Here is an 18,700-nt window from a genome sequence, read left to right on the forward strand (position 1 = left end):
TACACAACACCGCAGCCAATCATCAGTGAGAGCACACGCTCTATAAAGACATGATGTGGAGATGCCGGCGTTGGACTGGGGTGAGCACAGTACGAAGTCTTACAACACCAGGTTAAAGTCCAACAGGTTTGTTTCGATGTCACTAGCTTTCGGAGCGCTGCTCCTTCCTCAGGTGAATGAAGAGGTCTGTTCCAGAAACACATATATAGACAAATTCAAAGATGCCAAACAATGCTTGGAATGCGAGCATTAGCAGGTGATTAAATCTTTACAGATCCAGAGATGGGGTAACCCCAGGTTAAAGAGGTGTGAATTGTACCAAGCCAGGACAGTTGGTAGGATTTCGCAGGCCAGATGGTGGGGGATGAATGTAATGCGACATGAATCCCAGGACCCGGTTGAGGCCGCACTCATGTGTGCGGAACTTGGCTATAAGTTTCTGCTCGGCGATTCTGCGTTGTCGCGGGTCCTGAAGGTCGCCTTGGAGAACGCCCTTGAACGGACATCGCGGAACAATCACCAGGCAGGAATGTTCCCTTCCAGTCGGGGAACACTTCAGCAGTCAAGGGCATTCAGCCTCTGATCTCCGGGTAAGCGTTCTCCAAGGCGGCCTTCAGGACCCGCGACAACGCAGAATCGCCGAGCAAAAACTTATAGCCAAGTTCCGCACACATGAGTGCGGCCTCAACCGGGACCTGGGATTCATGTCGCATTACATTCATCCCCCACCATCTGGCCTGCGAAATCCTACCAACTGTCCTGGCTTGGTACAATTCACACCTCTTTAACCTGGGGTTACCCCATCTCTGGATCTGTAAAGATTTAATCACCTGCTAATGCTCCCATTCCAAGCATTGTTTGGCATCTTTGAATTTGTCTATATATGTGTTTCTGGAACAGACCTCTTCATTCACCTGAGGAAGGAGCAACGCTCCGAAAGCTAGTGACATTGAAACAAACCTGTTGGACTTTAACCTGGTGTTGGAAGACTTTGTTCTATAAAGACAGGGGACATCAGAGTTCCCGCTCATTCGAGTAGCAGCTAGCTAGGAGCACAGAGCTCACAGCCTGCAACATAGACATTCACCATGTGCTGAGTGCATCAACTGGTTAGGACAAGGCAAAGGTCTTTAGTTAAAGCTGGTATCGTATTTACCCACAGTTCAAGTATGCTTAAATAGTTAACCTTTTAATAAAATAGTGTTGCACTACTTCAAGTGTTGGTGACCTGTATGTGATCCAGAACACCCAACACATCACTCCCCACACCTCCAATCTCCTGACCACACTCCAGTCCCTGGCTAGCCCCCACACCCCTGACTACCCTCTCAGCCCAACTTACACCCAACTCCTCTCCCAGCCCAGCTACCCTCAACTGCCTATCGTACCTCTCGACTATACCCCTACCAGCTCCCTCCTTCAACCTCCCTCGCCCCCTACCACCCAACCCCCTCCGTGTTACCATCCTGCCCCGCCCCATGACCCCTCTCCCCCGTATCAACCTACCCTCTTCCTGGCTAGCCGACCCTCCCCCCCCCCCCCCCCCCCCAACCATCCAGACCTTCAGTCACCTCTTACCTTACACACTTATCTTCTCCCCAGCCCGTCAAAGTGGCTCGGACCATTAAAATGGTGCAGGTTACATTAATTGTTGCCATAAAAAGAGGTGTGATTTCACTTCCTTGACACTGCTGTTTTGCACTGGAAGGAGACCATAGAATCTACAGTGCAGAAAGAGGCCATTCGGCCCATCGAGTCTTCACTGGCCCTTGGAAAGAGCACCCTACCTAAGCCCACATCTCCACCCTATCTCTATAACCCAGTAACCCCATCCAACCTTTTTGGACACTAAGGCAATTTAGCGTGGCCAATCCACCTAACCTGCACATCTTTGGACTGTGGGAGAAACCGGAGCACCCAGAGGAAACCCACGGGGAGAACGTGCAGACTCCGTGCAGACAGTGACCCAAGCTGGGAATCGAACCTGGGATGCTGGAGCTGTGAAGCAACTGTGCTAACCACTGCGCTACTGTGCCGCCACAAAGCTGTTTCATTGCACATTTCTCATCAGGCCTGGGGCAGAAGTCTGGCTGAGAAATGTCTGCACCAGACAAAGGTGAGTAAAAAGATGATGATTGCCATCTATGAAGTTCTGACCCATCGCTTAGACCAGTGAGAGCTACTGTTAAAAGTAGCAATACAATTAACTCTTGAATGAAAAGCAATCTGAAATCAAAACACTTTACCTGTTTTGCGGAGCAAATAAATAGAGTGCCCAGTCCTCATGTGTTTTACACCAATTTGGTTTGTATGGCTCCAGAAACTGCCGGATTCTAAAACAGTAACTCTGTAATGAAAGGATAATGGCTGTTTTAATTTGAATACGGTCAGTAATTACAATTAGTTTGTAAAATGCAAGCACTGTTGCAAATTTTTATACTTATGAGTAACAAAAGTTAAGAGACAACCTTTATTAAAGGGTGATCAAAAAAAAATAGTATATTCAGCTGACTATTGCTTTAAAATTAAGAAAACTATGTGAAAGCCCGTAACTTGCAGAGGAGAATGTCATCAGAAAAAAGAAGTGAAAGTGTTTTAATTAAGGCAATGCTTGAGCTGTTAAGAATGGACATGAATTTTGTTCCCTATGTCTGCTACCGGGCATTCACTTGTCAGTGATTTAGTGCCTACATATTAATAAAGTGGGTGACATTAGGAGTTTGGGCCCATAAGACATAACATCCTCAACACCCTGATCTTAGGGAAAGTCTGCCACCTGGTAAACGTGCAGAGCTCATTGCTATGTGTGGCTGGTTTCCAAGTGGAAACTGATGAAGGGATTTGTGCTGGCAAATGAGGCACTCTGTCCCTACTTAATGTAGTGGCTGCGAGATATTTTACTGTTGCTAAGAATAAATCAATAGTGTAGAAGATGAAGGCAGTAGTCCCCGATCCTGGAAGTACCCAGAAACCCGAGCTCCAGGGAATTGTATATTTGTGCTTCTGCCTCCATTGTAAATTGCAGCTTTGTAATGCAAAACTCCCTTGCCATATCATAGTAGGCATGAATTCATCTATACACACACATGTACCTCTCTTCTATGCCTCTTTCACCATCAAATATAGAGGTATACCAAGTGGAATGCTCATGACTATGGGCAGAATTGTTCCGAAATATGGCAAAGTGTCAAATTCTGATTTGTACCATCCCTCTGGCAGGACCTCAGAGCCGGCAAGCCCAGCTCTGCAGAGACCGGGGTGCACTTTAATGTCAAAGTGAAAGTAAAGGCATTCACTCTGGCATCGGGACTTCAATGTCCCCACCACCAATCGGCTTCCATGCCCCTCCCCCCATCATCACCCGCATTGGGGCAGCATGGTGACAGAGTGGTTAGCATTGCTGTCTCACAGCGCCAGGGACCCAGGTTTGATTCCGGCTTTGGGTGACTGTGGCGTTTGCACGTTCTCCCCATGGGTTTCGTCCGGGTGCTTCGGTTTCCTCCCACTTTCCAAAGTTGTGCAGGTTAGGTGGGGTTACGGAGATAGGGCGTGGGAGTGAGCCTAGGTAGGGTGCTATTTCGGAGGGTCGGTGCAGACTCGATGGGCCAAATGGCCTCCTCTGTACTGTAGGGATTTTATGATTCTATCCCCACATAGTGGGAACTCCCCCACAATGGGGTTCCCTGGAGGCCCAGTCCACTGGCTCCACCTCTGGCAGTGCCAACCTGCCAGTGTCAACCTGGCAGTCAAGTTATTACCAGATTGACACTGCCAGGTTAGCACTGCCAGGGTGCCAGGGCATGTCGATGATCACCCAGTAGCTAACACTGGCCTCCGTGTCCCTGGTATGGTCGTCTCGACTACTGCTCTCCAGTAGTTGAGACCTGATTAGGTCGCCTGTGCAGGAGCAGGGAATATCTCATTCTGAGATCTCCCCAGCACAAAACCCGTATTGGCTCTCTCGCAAGAGTTAGCAGCCATAACATGATTTGGGTATGCGGCGAACGGGCCAGGAAAACCCTCCCCTATAAATGTGGGACTGCTGCATTAAACAGCAAAGGAGAAAGACTCAGTTGATAGATAGGGGCTCATTGTCAAGTTGCTGGAAAACTACATTGGAGGAATTGCATGGTAAAGAGTCAAACTATTGCTTGGACTCTTCTAGTCTTAGAAGATTCCTTGACATTAGGACAATTTCCAAGTCGCAACCCCAGTGGTATCTGCTTTACACCCACAGGCGCAAGCTTTCCAAAGATATCTAATTAAGAGGTCTCCTCCATTTAAGGATGGCAGGCTATTTCCAAGGCAGGAGACCCAATCAGTGGGCCCAAATATATGCATAGTCGGCAGATTCACTGCAAGAGGTGGGCACTGCTGAAGCACGTAGGAGGCATGGATGGAGGCACTCCCTGAAGCCACATGAAAATTTTGAAATAAAGAATGGTCACAGCAGACTAGTGTTGAGAATTTCAGTTCCCAGTGGCAGCATATTGCCTCAAATTAATCTATCAAATAACTCTAATTAGTTACCTGCCACTGTTGGGCAACCAACCACTGTCGCTGTGCAGCGGCCTCCAGCAAGGTCATTGGAGACAGGAATGCATCAGGAAGTTGACACAATGAGTGACTAGTAAAATTTGCTCCTGGACGTGGCTCAGGGGATAGGGGAGATTCTGTCTAATTAGTGCAAGCAGCCAAAATAAATTGCTTTAGCCTGTTGGACAGACTGCCTTTTCATTCCACACTCTCCCAAAATAACTGAAGGGACCATAGCATCCACTTAATATGGGCACCACAAACTAAAGTGCATCCCTGGTGTAAAAAAACAGTAAGTGCTGAAGAACTCAGCAGCGCTGGCAGCATCTGCGGAGGAAGAAACAGAGCCACTGTTTTGAAATCAATGTGACTCCAAAGTTCCAAAGAAGAGTTACCTTGATCGCAAAACCTTAACTCTGTTTCTCCCTCCACAGATGCTGCCAGACCTCTGAATTTTTCCAGGACTTACTGTTTTTATTTCAAATCTCCAGTATTTGCCATTTTTATTTTTTATTTCCGTGAATCCCTAGTGCTGAGTTATGGATAGGGAGGAGGCAGAAGTTAATTTAACTATCTCGAGCGCTCAAACTTAAACCCACTGCTTGACAACATATTCTGCACCACAGGCGCTCTACAGTCCTGTGCACCTGATATTGTCCATGCAGCTTGTAAAAAATTGGACTTATACCAACACAGCAACGCACAGTCTTGCCTCAACTCACCTAAAGAGCTTGATAAATTAAATTAAATATTAACCTTGTTCAAATGATTTATGCAACAGAACATTTTTTGCAAAGATAATGCGCACTATAAAGATATTCAAGTAGATGTTTGCATCCATTTGAAATTTTGCTATTGGGATTCAGTTAAAGCATTTATGTAAAAATATTTAGCCAAAATATTAAACATTTATCCAGGGCAACAATAGTTCTGTTTAATAAAATTTAAGATGACTTAAAATTTGAAACTCAGCTGCGCAACATGAACACTTAATTAATTTGTACAAAATGTCTTTGCTTTTTGAACCTTAACTCATTGAAAATAATCTAATATTGCACAGCAATTTCAATTTTGATGAAATGATTCTATATGGGCTACATAAAATATCCCAATTTGCAAAGGGTTAATCAAACAAGGTAAATTTACATCATCGATTTCATCTTCATAATCGTTTGGGTCATCTTTATGATTATCCATACGAGGAAAGACCTCATTTGGAATATGTAAGGATTTGCCATTGCAGTCTTGGTAGTCACAAGGTGTAATGCTCATTGGATTCAAGGTCACAGGGTGTCGCAGTACTGGTACTTGTAGTAGTTCAGGCAAATCTAAGGATCCTTTGGCATCGAAGGATTCTGCTCGATGGTGCAAGGACCATCCACTAAGGCTGCCAGCTTTGCTCGACTTTGCATCTTCTGATTCATCATCTTCACCGCAGCTTTCATGCCCTTCGCCACAGAGCAGAGATTCCCTTTCACTTGACTGATTCTTCCTCTTCAAGCTGGGTGCCCTACCAAGGCTATGCCAGCTTGACCGGCGACTACCCCAATTACTGCTGGTGCCCCAAGGGACACAAGGTGAACTGCGAATACTGGACTGGAAAACACAAATAGAAACGTATATATTTATGGCAATGAAAGAGTAAAAGGATGAGTACAATACGATGTGAAATGGATATTACCAATTCCATTATCCCCAATTGGTAAATATGGTAAACTGATTCTTCTGCCCTTCTGAATCTTCTACACTCATTTCAAATCCATTCTCTTACTGGGGCATTGTTCCTTGAGTGTTAGCATCATAACAGTGTTTCATCAACAGCTATGCATCATCACAGGGGCCAACCCCTAAGGAGATTTAGATGGGTTTTGAGGAAAAAAGGGTGGCAGGAATGTGGAACTCACTGCCAATAGGGTGTTAGATGCGGTTACCCTCACAACAATTAAGGAGCATTTACATGAGCACTTGAAATGGCAAAGTATACAAGGCTACGAACCAAGTGCTGGAAATGGGATTAGAATAGCTGGTGCTTGATGCCCGGTGCAGACAAGATGGGCCAAAGGGTATCTTTCTGTGCTGTAAACCTCTGTGGGGACAATTCTCTGGCTGCAATGCACCCGGCTCAAATCCCACTAAATCGGGAGAATAGCAGGAGAGGCCCGAAACAAGATTTGCACCAGGCGCCAAAGAGGGTGTGATGCTCCAACTGATATTATCTGGTTCACATCTTCACTGGGTGTCAACCACCCAGCATATTAAAAGGAGCATTCACAGATTCAAAATCAACTTTTAAGGTATACTCTCCTGCCTCCTGCTATTCTCCCTCCCGCTAACTGATGGGAATCACAATTGATCCCTATCACCGAGACTAGGGGCAGGATTCTACATTTGGGAGACTAACAGCGCGATTCTCCGATTGCCGATGCCGAATTTGTGTTCAACAATCGGCGGAGAATCAATTTTTACGGCGAAGTCGGGGCGGTGCCGTTTTTCTGATGCTCTGCCACCTCAAAAACAGCATACTCCTTGGGCGGCCTCAGGACATCATCTGAAGCCCTCCCACGATGCTCCGCCCTCGATGGGCCGACTTCCTGACGGCGTCGGTCGTATCTCCTCTCAATTTTCGTAAACCTGGTGTGGCAGCTGCGGACTGTGTCCAGCGTCGCCGCAGTCGGGTGGGGGGGGGGGGGGGGGGGGAGAGAGATGTTCTGCTGGCAGGCGAGGCTTCAGCGGGGGCTGGAGGGACTGGTACGGGGGTGGCGAGAGGGGTTACAGAGGGGCACTATTTGCAGGCCGGGTCCACGCGTTTCACTGCTCCTGCCTGAACTGCTCTTTAACTCTCGGGCAAGGGTGTGCAGGGGAGAATCCAGCCCACTAAATGGTGTATACGTCAGAAATACATTTTACGTCAAAAATACATTTTACATTTTATTTTAATCCCCTTCCTGATGGTATTCATATTTTGAGATTCTTCCATTGACGGATTTTCCAATTGATTAGATAGTTTGTACTGTCAACAATGTGAAGCAATAAAACACACATACAATATGAAGCAGCACACAAGATAAATTAGGATATAAATGATGTTGTAAATAATTTGGTTTTGGAATCTCTTGAATTAAGCAAATGACAACTGCTGAACTTATGCACCTCTTTCACAACGAATTACACCCCTAAATTACCCGGCACTAATTTACGTCTTTTTTTACTTCTCTTCCTTTTCTTTTATTAGTGTCACAAGTAGTCTTACATTAACACTGCAATGAAGTTACTGTGAAAAGTCCCCAGTCGCCACACTCTGGCACCTGTTCAGATACACGGAGGGAGAACTCAGAATGTCCAATTCACCTAACAAGCACGTCTTTCGGGACTTGTGGGAGGAAACCGGAGCACCCGGAGGAAACCCACACAGGCACGGGGAGAACGTGCAGGCTCCGCACAGACAGTGACTCATGTCGGGAATCGAACCTGGTACCCTGGCGCTGTGAAGCAACAATGCTAACCACTGTGCTAGCGTGCCACCCATCTTGTTCTTAACTTCCCACCAGACGAAACAGTTTCTCTCTAACTTGCCTATCCAATGCTTTAAATAATTTGCTTAGTTTATACAATCTGTCCTCATAATATAACACTTTTACCTCGTCAATGCAGAAATCAAAGATATCTCACTATTTGGAGCCCCTCCATAAATCAATTACAAGTGGTTGGAGATCATGTTAATAGCCCTTTTTTCTATCCTAATGTTGGATGTGTCTGTTACAACACTATTAACTCTTGGCCAGAAGGCTGGGGATTCGGACCTCATTCTGGGACAGAAGCACAAGTGTTAAGAGAGTGTGGCACCGTTGAAAGTGCTGTTAGTCAAAGTCTTATCTAGTAAGTTGGATGTATGTTGATGATGCCACGGAACAGCTCAAAGAAAAGTGGGAAGTTTTCCTGGTTTCCTAATGAACATTCCTTCCTCAACCAGTACTATCCAAAATAGATTAGTTGGTCATTCATCTCGTTCATTGTTCTTTTTTGTTTTCTAACATGGCATCAGGTAAACCATTTCAAGTCATTTATCATAATTAAAAGTTCTGGGAGAAATTTTTGAGAGGTACAGTGAATAGTTACATAAGTGGAAGATTTTAATCTACTCTGAGTCATTAAATGAAGAAGGAGATAGATCTATTTCTGATTTAGAAAACAGGTGAAAGGGATATGGAGAACAGATAGGGAGGTGGATTTGAGACCAGGAAGAGAGCAGCCATAATCCGATTGAATGGCGGAGCAGGCTCGAAGGGCTGAATTGCCGACTTCTGCTCCTAATCCCTATGTTGTTGATGGTATCACCAGTAGTTTTGGGTGGAAGGTGTTACTGAGTTCAATACGGAGTGAAAGCAGTAAAAATTACAATCATCAATGTAGCCATGGTACATAACTATTTCTACAGATATTAATACAGCTTCATTACATTGTTGAGCTCAGCGACCTCTGTCAATTAGTAGCCAAAGAATGTCATCAACCGCCCTATTTTTGTTTCTACAGGTTTTTTTTCCAAAACAACCATATAAATAGGTGCTATTATTACTTTTTTTAAGCTAAAAAAAATAATGAGGCTCTCTCTGCTAAATTTACATTTCTGTAGCACTCCTCATATGCAGAAAAACATTTCAAAATTCCTTAAAAGATGAAGGAAAGAAAGCAGAGCAAGGAACAAAAATAAGTTTGAGATTATGAGCACAATCAAATGGATGTTTATATTTTTACAAGACTTTTGAAAGAAGGGAGGAAGTTGTCAAACATTCTCCCTTCACCCGCTCAGCCCTGGCCTCCGTTCTGCTTTTGGGCTCCTTCCTGAATCCAGTTATAAGGCTCTCTCTCTCTCTCTTCTGAATAGGGCGGCATGATAGCACAGTGGTTAGTGTAGCACCATCGATCACACACGAGGTGCGCTCTATCTGGCCTGAAAAAATGCGGTTTGCATTCTGCGCAGATTTGGCAGTTCCTGGTGACTGTTCGGACTCGACGGAGTACGGGAGGTTGCGGGCCTTTATGAAGTGGTAGAAACGAGTGACCCCCGGGTGGCAGAGGTCCTCATGGAGGGCTTGGAGATGGTCCACTTGTGCGTTGGCACATGTGCCGCGAGATAGGGCATCGGATGGCTCGTTCAGCTTTCCGGGACGGTACAAGACCTCATAGTTGTAGGTGGAGAGTTTGATCCTCCACCACAGGATCTTGTCGTTTTTTATCTTGCCCCGCTGTGCATTATCGAACATGAAGGCTACCGACCGTTGGTCAGTGAGGAGAGTGAATCTCCTACTGGCCAGGTAATGCCTCCAATGTCGCACAGCTTCCACTATGGATTGGGCCTCCTTTTCTACTGAGGAGTGGCGAATTTCTGAAGCGTGGAGGGTCCGGGAGAAAAAGGCCACGGGTCTGCCCGCTTGGTTGAGCGTGGCCGCCAGAGCTTCGTCGGATGCGTCGCTCTCAACTTGGAAGGGGAGGGACTTGTCGATGGCGTGCATTGTGGCCTTTGCGATATCCGCTTTGATGCGGCTGAAGGTCTGGCGGGCCTCTGTCGACAGGGGAAAAGTAGTGGACTGGATTAGTGGGCGGGCCTTTTCTGCGTATTGAGGAACCCACTGGGCGTAATAAGAAAAGAAGCCCAGGCAGCGTTTCAGGGCTTTGGCACAGTGGGGGAGAGGGAATTCCATGAGGCGGCGCATGCATTCGGGGTCGGGGCCTATCACTCCATTACGCACTACGTAGCCCAAGATGGCTAGACGGTCGGTGCTAAACACACATTTTTCCTTGTTGTAGTTGAGGTTGAGGGCGTTAGCCTTCTGGAGGAATTTGCGGAGGTTGACGTCGTTAGAGCATTGAAGAATTTGTCTAGCGATTCCCCGGGGATTTGTCGTCTCGTCGCGAGCTGGTAGCGTGCATAGACCTGGTTGACGGGCCTAATGTAGATCTCTTTCAGCAAGTTGTCGCCGCTGGGAATTCTTCTGCGTCCTCGATAAGTGAGTAGATTTTGGGACTCATCCTGGAATGCAGGACCTGAATCTTCTGGTCTTCTGTTGGTCTGCTGGGGGCCGTTCGGAGGTATCCCTCAAAGCACGCCAGCCAGTGCTTAAACGCCGATGTTGCGTTAGCTGCTTGGGGGCCAATTCGCAGGCACTCTGGGGCGATCCGGAGCTCCATATTCCTTTTTTAAAATCTGCTCAATAAATTGTAGCACCATCGATCACACACGAGGCGAGACGTAGAGAACTTCAATCGAGGCTTTATTGAGCAGACTTGTTCCCCAGCAGCTCAGTCACAGAATGCAGCTGCTGGGAGCAAACCGGGTTCTTCTACCCCGCCTATCTGGGTGGAGCCCAGTAGGCGGCAGATACAATCAGGACCCAGCATCTGTCCTCCAATAGCTCCTCGGCATTCATGGTGTACCGTATTACCCCTAAGACATACCACCACAGTTAGCACTGTTGCTTCACAGCGCCAGGGAACCAGGTTCAATTTCCGACTTGGGTCACTGTCTGTGTGGAGTCTGCATATTCTCCCCATGTCTGCGTGGGTTTCCTCCGGGTGCTCCGGTTTCCTCCCACTAGTCCCGAAAGTCATGCTGTTAGGTGAATTGGACATTCTGAATTCTCTCACAGTATATCCGAACAGGCGTCAGAGTATAGTGACTAGGGGATTTGCACAGTAACTTCACTGCAGTGTTAATGTAGGCCTACCTGTGACACTAATAAAGATTGTTATTATTACTACCGGACAAGGTGTACTTAAATTCATGGGGCGGGATTCTCTGACCCCCCCCCGCCGGGACGGAGAATCACCGGGGGCTGACGAGAATCCCCCCCGCCCCCCCGCCGGTTGCCGAATTCTCCGGCACCAGATATTCGACGGGGGGTGGGAATCGCGCCGCGCAGGTCGGCAAGCCCCCCCCGGCGATTTTCCGGCCCGCAATGGGCAGAATTCTCGCTGCTGGAGTGCCAGTCCCGCCGGCGAGAATCAAACCACCTCTCTTACCGGCAGGACCAGGCGGCGCGGGTGGGCTCTGGGGTCCTGGGGGTACGCGGGGCGATCTGGCCCCGGGGGGGTGCCCCCTCGGTGGCCTGGCCCGCGATCGGTGCCCTCCGATCCGCGGGCGGGCCTGTGCCGTGGGGGCACTCTTTTCCCTCCGCCTCGGTCAGAGCCTTCACCATGGCCGACGCGGAAGAGCCAACACCCCTCCCCCCCGTGCATGCGCGGGGATGACATCAGCAGCCGCTGACGCTCCCACGCATGCGCGGACTTCCGCTGGCCGGCGAAGCCCTCTCGGCCCCGGCTGGCGTGGCGCCAAAGGCCTTTCCTGCCAGCCGGCGGAACGCCAACCACTCCGGCGGGGGCTAGCGCCTCAAGGTGAGGGCTTGGCCCGTAAAGGTGCGGAGAAATCCGTACCTTTGGGGCGGCCCAACGCCGGAGTGGTTCCCGCCACTCCATCCCGCCGGGACCCCCCGCCCCGCCGGTTGGGGAGAATCCCGGCCCAGATCTCAATTGGCAGCTGAAATCTAATTCTGACAGCAGGAAAATAAAATAGGAGGTGGGAATGATGCAGTGGATAGAGTCAGGAGCAGGCAAAAAATGGGGTTAATTTTTCTCTGCGATTCCAGGTATGTGACTGTGTATTGAACATGCCAAATGTCTTACAGATTAATGGATGACACGCAAGTGTTGGTTCACACGTAGCAGGAAATGTGGCGTTTTCAGCACAAAATATATTGTGGAGCCAATGGTTGAGGTGGAGCAAAGGGTTGTGCAGTCTCGCAACAGTGAAACCGAACAATGGCAAAAGAAAATTGCAGGCACAATGGAAATAATGCCCACAGGATGGAGAAAGATCCACAGTGATAGCAATAGTTAGTACCACAGAAAAAATGAATGGAGGTGAGCTCAATAAAAACCTGAGCAAAAACAAAAAATAGCTGGTTAAGTGATAGAGAGAAAGCAAACTTGAAGTGAGAAAGGAAAAAAGAAAACGTCAGCCAGATATCATACAGAAGAAATCTCAAGGGAAGATCAGCAAATGTAAGGTTGAGTTCTGGAGGAAGTAGAGTGGAGTGTAAGATTGAGAGAGAGATCGTGACAGATTGGAAGCTAATGTAATGTGTGCATAATGGATACTGAAATCAATAGAAGCAAACAATGTGAAAACGTGCTGATTTGGAGAATATAATTGATGAAATGAATTTTAGAACAAGAAATAAAATTAGGGGAATAGATTGAGGGAAGAGAAAAGTAGACTTTAGATCAGCTTGTTTGTTTTTCATGAACAGTTAAACAGAGGATTTTTTAAATGTGTAGGAACAGTGGAAAGTAAATTATATGAAATCAACTGTCTTATGCATGAGAAAAATGGTTATACTTCATAGTTGATTAAACGTGCATTTAACGTCATTGAATAATTCTCCATCAGAGAGATTAATTGGATAGAATGAACTTTTAAAAACGAGGAATGATTAAAATTTAATACCTTCCTTTCATTCACCAGCATGTTATGGTCTCTGATGCTTTGAAAAGCGATGAATTGTTTAACAGGTGAGATTTTTATAATTTACGGGAATAAAGACACTGAATGTTAATCTACATTTTTCAATCTTTACCATATAAAATGTTATATGATGTTCACTATTGTACAAGTAACAAATTGGGAGAGATTCTCTGCACAATTTCCATGTCCAACCACTACTCAGTGCACTGTTGATTGGCTAGACATGTCAGAAGAGAATCAACACTAAAAGTAATTGAAAACAAAGCCCACTGTGGTTAGAGCAGGTGTAAATGACTCTAGCCTGGGAAATATTGACAAACGGCAGTACACACGAGACAACAAGTTCCAAGGATTTTAGACATCACACAGGAGGGCTTGGTGGAGGAGTTGGAAATGAGGAGAAATATGTTTGCAGGGGCCAGGACCCCCTTAAGACATACTTAGAAGTTAGGAGAAGATAGGGAAATGTCAGGTGTCACTGCCTGAGGGCCTGGACTCTATGACACAAGAAGTACAATAACCTCACATGAATGGCCCAGGTCAATGCATGCATCTTCAAATTTTAAATCCTACTAACCACACCTTTATCTCAGAAACTGCTCAATTCACCACATCTATCACTCTCTCGTTAACAATTTCTATCAATTAGAATTCATACCCGACATTCAAATACTCCAACAGAACCTCACACACTTAGTGTTGCTATAAGCCTCACACTCACACATCATAAATTGCACACATTGCCAACTATTGCCATATCAGCTAAACAGATTGCACAACAGTCATTGACACACTTTCCATTCTCTTGCATGAGGAGGTAATCCACAAGTGGAGAAAGCAGGAGTTAATCAAAAGGACTCAGTTTCACTTGCATGTCCTAACTCCCATAAAGGAAACTGTGCTGGCCATTACTGGGCCACTCATTGCTGAAGCCATGGCCAGTGGCAGGCCTAAAAGTGTAAAGGATGGTAGCATATTGTCATACCTAATCCTCTTATCACAGCCAACTTCACTACAGTTGAAAAACAGGTGTGAAGTTAGGAATTCTGTGGCGAGTAACTCATCTCCTCTTCAAAGCCATTTCACCATCTACAAGGGACAAGTCAGGAATGTGATGGAATATGCTTGTCTGGATGTGTGCAGCTTCACCAATACTCAGGGAGCTCAATACCATCCAGAAAAAAGCAGCCTGCTTGATTGACACCCCATTCACCTCCTTAAACATTCACTCCCTCCACACTGGCGTCCAGTGACAGCAGTGTGTGCTATCTACGAGAGTCACTCCAGCAACTTCCAAGGATTCATCAAGAGCACCGTCCAAATCTGCGGTCAAGAAGAACAAGGCAGCAGGGGCATGGAACACCACCACTTGCAAGATCTCCCTCAGTCCACACACCACCTGCATCTGGAAGTGTTTCACCATTCATTCATTCATTGCCACTCGGTCAAAATCCTGGAACACCCCCCCTAAACGCCACATTGAGCATACCTACACCACATGGAATGCAGTGGGTCAGGAAAGTGGCTCACTAACACCTTCTCAAGAGCAATTAGTGATGGGCAATTAATGCTGGGCTTGCCAGTAATGTCCACATCGCATGAACAAATAAAACTTCCTTAGCACCTGCTACACTACTCCACGCAGATGTTTCTCCATAGATAGGAGAATTCTCGGCTCTGTGAGCCGACCATCAAAATTGGTGGCCCATACTTCTAATTTTCAGTTTGTGAAGGGTGGGTTACATAGGAGTAAAGGCGGGTGACCTCGGAAGTAGTGAAGGGTTGGAGACAGGTCTGTTGTGGGTTGGGTGACTTGGGCGAAGATTGAAAGCAGCCTTCTTAAAGGTCCATTGAAATCATCAATGGTGAAGTCACTGTGCCTCAGAGAGACGTCATTGCCTTGTTAGTTGAGTGTCAAAGCTGTAAGTGTTATTATGTAAATGTTATGATGTGGAGATGCCGGCGTTGGACTGGGGTGAGCAGTGTGTGCTTTGAATCTGTCCATATATATATTTCTGGAACATACCTCTTCATTCACCTGAGGAACGGGCAGCGCTCCGAAAGCTAGTGACATTGAAACAAACCTGTTGGACTTTAACCTGGTGTTGTAAGACTTCTTACTATGTAAATGTTGGCTGACCTTGGAATAGATGGCCCATCATGAACTTTCCCTATGGCAGAATTATCATTGTTGCTGCCTAATCAAAGTGCCCTCTACTGAATCACTGGAAGCAGGATGTGGATTCTCAGCACACAGCCGTGGAGATGCCATCAGCTTGCTACCACCACCTGGTACAGATATTATGCAGTTATGTAGTCAGCTGCATAACAGTGTGACTAAACGGAAGGAAACCCCCCAGGAGGGCTGTCAGTGGTCATGGAACACAGCATGCTGCTGCCACAAATGTGACACCAAGCATTAGTACAGAGCCTGTTTCTCCACTACATCTTACCAATAATCATTGATGATATGATGAAGATGGTTAATGCCTGCCAGCACAAAAAAGCGAATGAGAGCATTGTAATCGGAATTGTTCATGACCCTTTTTACCTTACATTTTTATTCATAAAATGTCACACAAACGAGAGGTGGGAAAAGGAATGAGTCAGTGGCCTCATGTATTTCTGAGAAGGACCTTCATGCTTTGGGGAAGAGGTACAGAAGAAACCAATTCTCTACCTAGTTGGTCACCTCAGTGCCCCTTAAGCAACCAAGAAGGCCTGGAGTCAAATTGCAGGAAATCTCATCAGTGCTTATGGGTTCAGTGCAGATTGAAAAGATTCAATGATCTGCTGCATTCTGGCAAGTTGAGAGCAGTTTGGTTCATCTACACAGAGCTCCAGGGGTAATAGGTATATACATTGTTTCAATATTGGGGCTTGTATGGGGCTTGTATGTGTGCACAGCTCATGTAAGTGTGCACAGAACACATCTGAATGAGCACTGTGATGCACAGGTTCAGTGCGCGGGGTGGGGTGACTGGCGGGGGGGGGGCAGTCTGGCTGTCGTGCGGAACAGATGGCCATGGAGATTGTCAGTGTGCTTGAACAGCTGTCTGTTGGTGTTAGTGAATCGCTGACACCCAAAAGACTGGCCACCATCAACAAGACTAAAGTCAGGAGCGTGAATGACTAGGTGCCTCTTGCCTGGATGAGTGCAGCTCCAACAACACTCAAGAAGCTCAATACCATCGAGGACATAACAGCCCACTTGATTGGCACTCAACCTATCACTGCATTAAATATTCATTCCCTCCACCACCAACATCCAGTGGTAGCTGTGTGTACCATCTACAAAATGCACTGCTGCAACTTACCAAGTCTCTTCCAACAGCATCTTCCAAACCCAGGACATCTACCATCCAGAAGGTCAAGGGCAGCAGATACATGGAGCACCACAAGAGTTGAGCATTACTGGCATCAAGTCAGTAATACACACCCTTACCAATATGGTACTCAATGCAATTTATGCTACAAATGTTTTGGCCTCGGACAACATTTTGGCACTCCAAATGCATTTAAAATCCCCAATAAACAGGTGTGAATGGTCCCAAGTTCTCACCCTGAGTGTTGTCAAGTAATGACTGTTTAACTTCTTTTGAAAATTTACTCAAAGCTGTCTTTTTATTGTTTGCTTCAGAGTTCAACATATTTCCTTCAAATTGACAAACAATTTGTGCGCAATTTGTAAAGTTAAATAAGTGTACTTTTTCCGATTCTGCTTGGCATCAATTCACTGTAGTGTTTCTAAAATATTACCCCAAGGTGACTTGATTGGCATCCAATAATGTACATAATAAATATTTTCTGACAGTAGTATATAGAAAGACACCTACACAAGTGCCAAAAAGTAAATATGCAAGAGTTGTGCAACTCAGCAGCTTACCAAAGATCTCTGGTCATAATTCGTCGGATCAATGGAAGCACTGCTGCCCCTTCTGGACTCCAAGTAAGTGTGAACTGAATCCATATATGGTGAACTCTTTGGTGTAGGCATGGGCGTAGCAGCAGTACGCATGATAATCGGTGGTGGTATGCTGCTTCGCGAATCCAAATGTCCATTTGATGTCATGACGACCGAATACATTTTTAATTCTGCAGATAGTAGAACGGGTATTAAGAGAGGCAGCAATTCCAAAAGGGAGTTTTCTCAATACAATCAGCAACCAACAGTTATTCTTAGGCACTCTCACCAGAAGAATGATCTTTAAATCGCTCACACTCATCATCAAAATTAGCAGATGTTTTTTCTTCATCTGTATCTGATCTGTTGGCATCACCCTGAAATATTAATTTAATATGCAAAGATTAATACTAATAATAAACAGCAACTTGTAATATCTGTTATAAGGTTAGAAAAATAAATGGGCTGCTGCCTCACAATTTCAGCCAAGAGTTTACACGTTTGCCTGCTAATATTCACACTTTAAACATTTGAACAAGGAAATAAAATAAATAGTTATTTTATCAGTGTCTGTTCTTGAAAGTGCCAGCTAAGCAAAATGAACAATCATAGGGATCGGGTATTCAACCCCTTGAGCATTCAATTGGATCATGCTAATTTCTATGCCTTTGTTCATTATCCCATGCCTAACAAAATTCTATCTATCTCAACTGCAGAATGTTCAATTGACATAACAATGACAGACTTTTGAGAGAGAGAATTCCACAATTCCACCTCCTTTAGTGTGAAAGTATGCTTCCTGATGTCACCCCTAAATTACCCGGCACTAATTTTAAGACTTTTTTTCCTTCTCTTCCTTTTCTTTTATTATTGTCACAAGTAGCCTTACATTAACACAGCAATGGAGTTAGTATGAAAAGTCCCTAGTCGCCACACTCTGGCACCTGTTCGGGTACACAGAGAGAGAATTCAGAATGTCTAAATTACCTAACAAGCACGTCTTTCGGGACTTGTGGGAGGAAACCGGAGCACCCGGAGGAAACCCACACAGACACGGGGAGAACTTGCAGACTCTGCACAGACAGTGACTCATGCCGGGAATAAAACCTGGTACCCTGGTGCTGTGAAACAACAATGCTAACCACTGTGCTAGCATGCCACCCATCTTGTTCTGGACTTCCCACCAGAAGAAACAGTTTATATCTAACTTGCCTATCAAATGCTTTAAACACGTTAATTATATCAACCCCCCCACCCCCAGCTTCCACATTCAATGGAATACAGGCTTAGTTTATACAATCTGTCCTCATAATGTAACAATTCTAACCCCACCATTATCGAATCATCACTCAACGCAGGTGTGGTGCAAGTGTATTGGAAGACTGCGAACATTATACATTGGTTTAAAAACAGAATGAGGGATAGACTGAATAATTATGGGCTAGTCATTCTAATCTCGGTAGTGGGAAAATTATTGGAGTCTATGTGAAAGACAGGCTAAACTGTCAAGGACAGTCAGCATGAATTTGTTCAGGGAAAATAGTGTCAGACTAACTTGATAGAATTTTCTGCAGAGGTAACAAGAAGTATAGATGAGAATTATGCAATTGACATGGACTGCATAGATTTTGGCAAAGTTTTTGACAAGGTCCCACATGGCAGGCTGGTTAAAAAAAATAAAAGCCCATGGGATCCAGGGGAATGTTGCAAGCTGGATACAAATTTGGCTCAGTGGCAGGACA

General features: G+C 45.8%; 1 protein-coding gene across 5 annotated transcripts in view; it reads right to left on the reverse strand.

Moving 5' to 3' along the window:
• The window catches only part of cacna1ha (calcium channel, voltage-dependent, T type, alpha 1H subunit a), a 455,001-nt gene that overhangs the window by 140,450 nt on the left and 295,851 nt on the right, over positions 1–18,700 (reverse strand). For all 5 annotated transcript variants that reach the window (XM_072481633.1, XM_072481630.1, XM_072481632.1 and 2 more), the window contains exons 13-16: positions 17,248–17,335; positions 16,941–17,149; positions 5,683–6,132; positions 2,247–2,347 (exon numbers count right to left, since the gene is read on the reverse strand). In XM_072481633.1, the coding sequence (XP_072337734.1) occupies positions 2,247–2,347; positions 5,683–6,132; positions 16,941–17,149; positions 17,248–17,335 (848 nt within the window). The remainder of the gene's footprint in view (positions 1–2,246; positions 2,348–5,682; positions 6,133–16,940; positions 17,150–17,247; positions 17,336–18,700) is intronic.

The sequence above is a fragment of the Scyliorhinus torazame genome, chromosome 17, assembly GCF_047496885.1.
Source record: "Scyliorhinus torazame isolate Kashiwa2021f chromosome 17, sScyTor2.1, whole genome shotgun sequence".
NCBI lineage: Eukaryota > Metazoa > Chordata > Chondrichthyes > Carcharhiniformes > Scyliorhinidae > Scyliorhinus > Scyliorhinus torazame.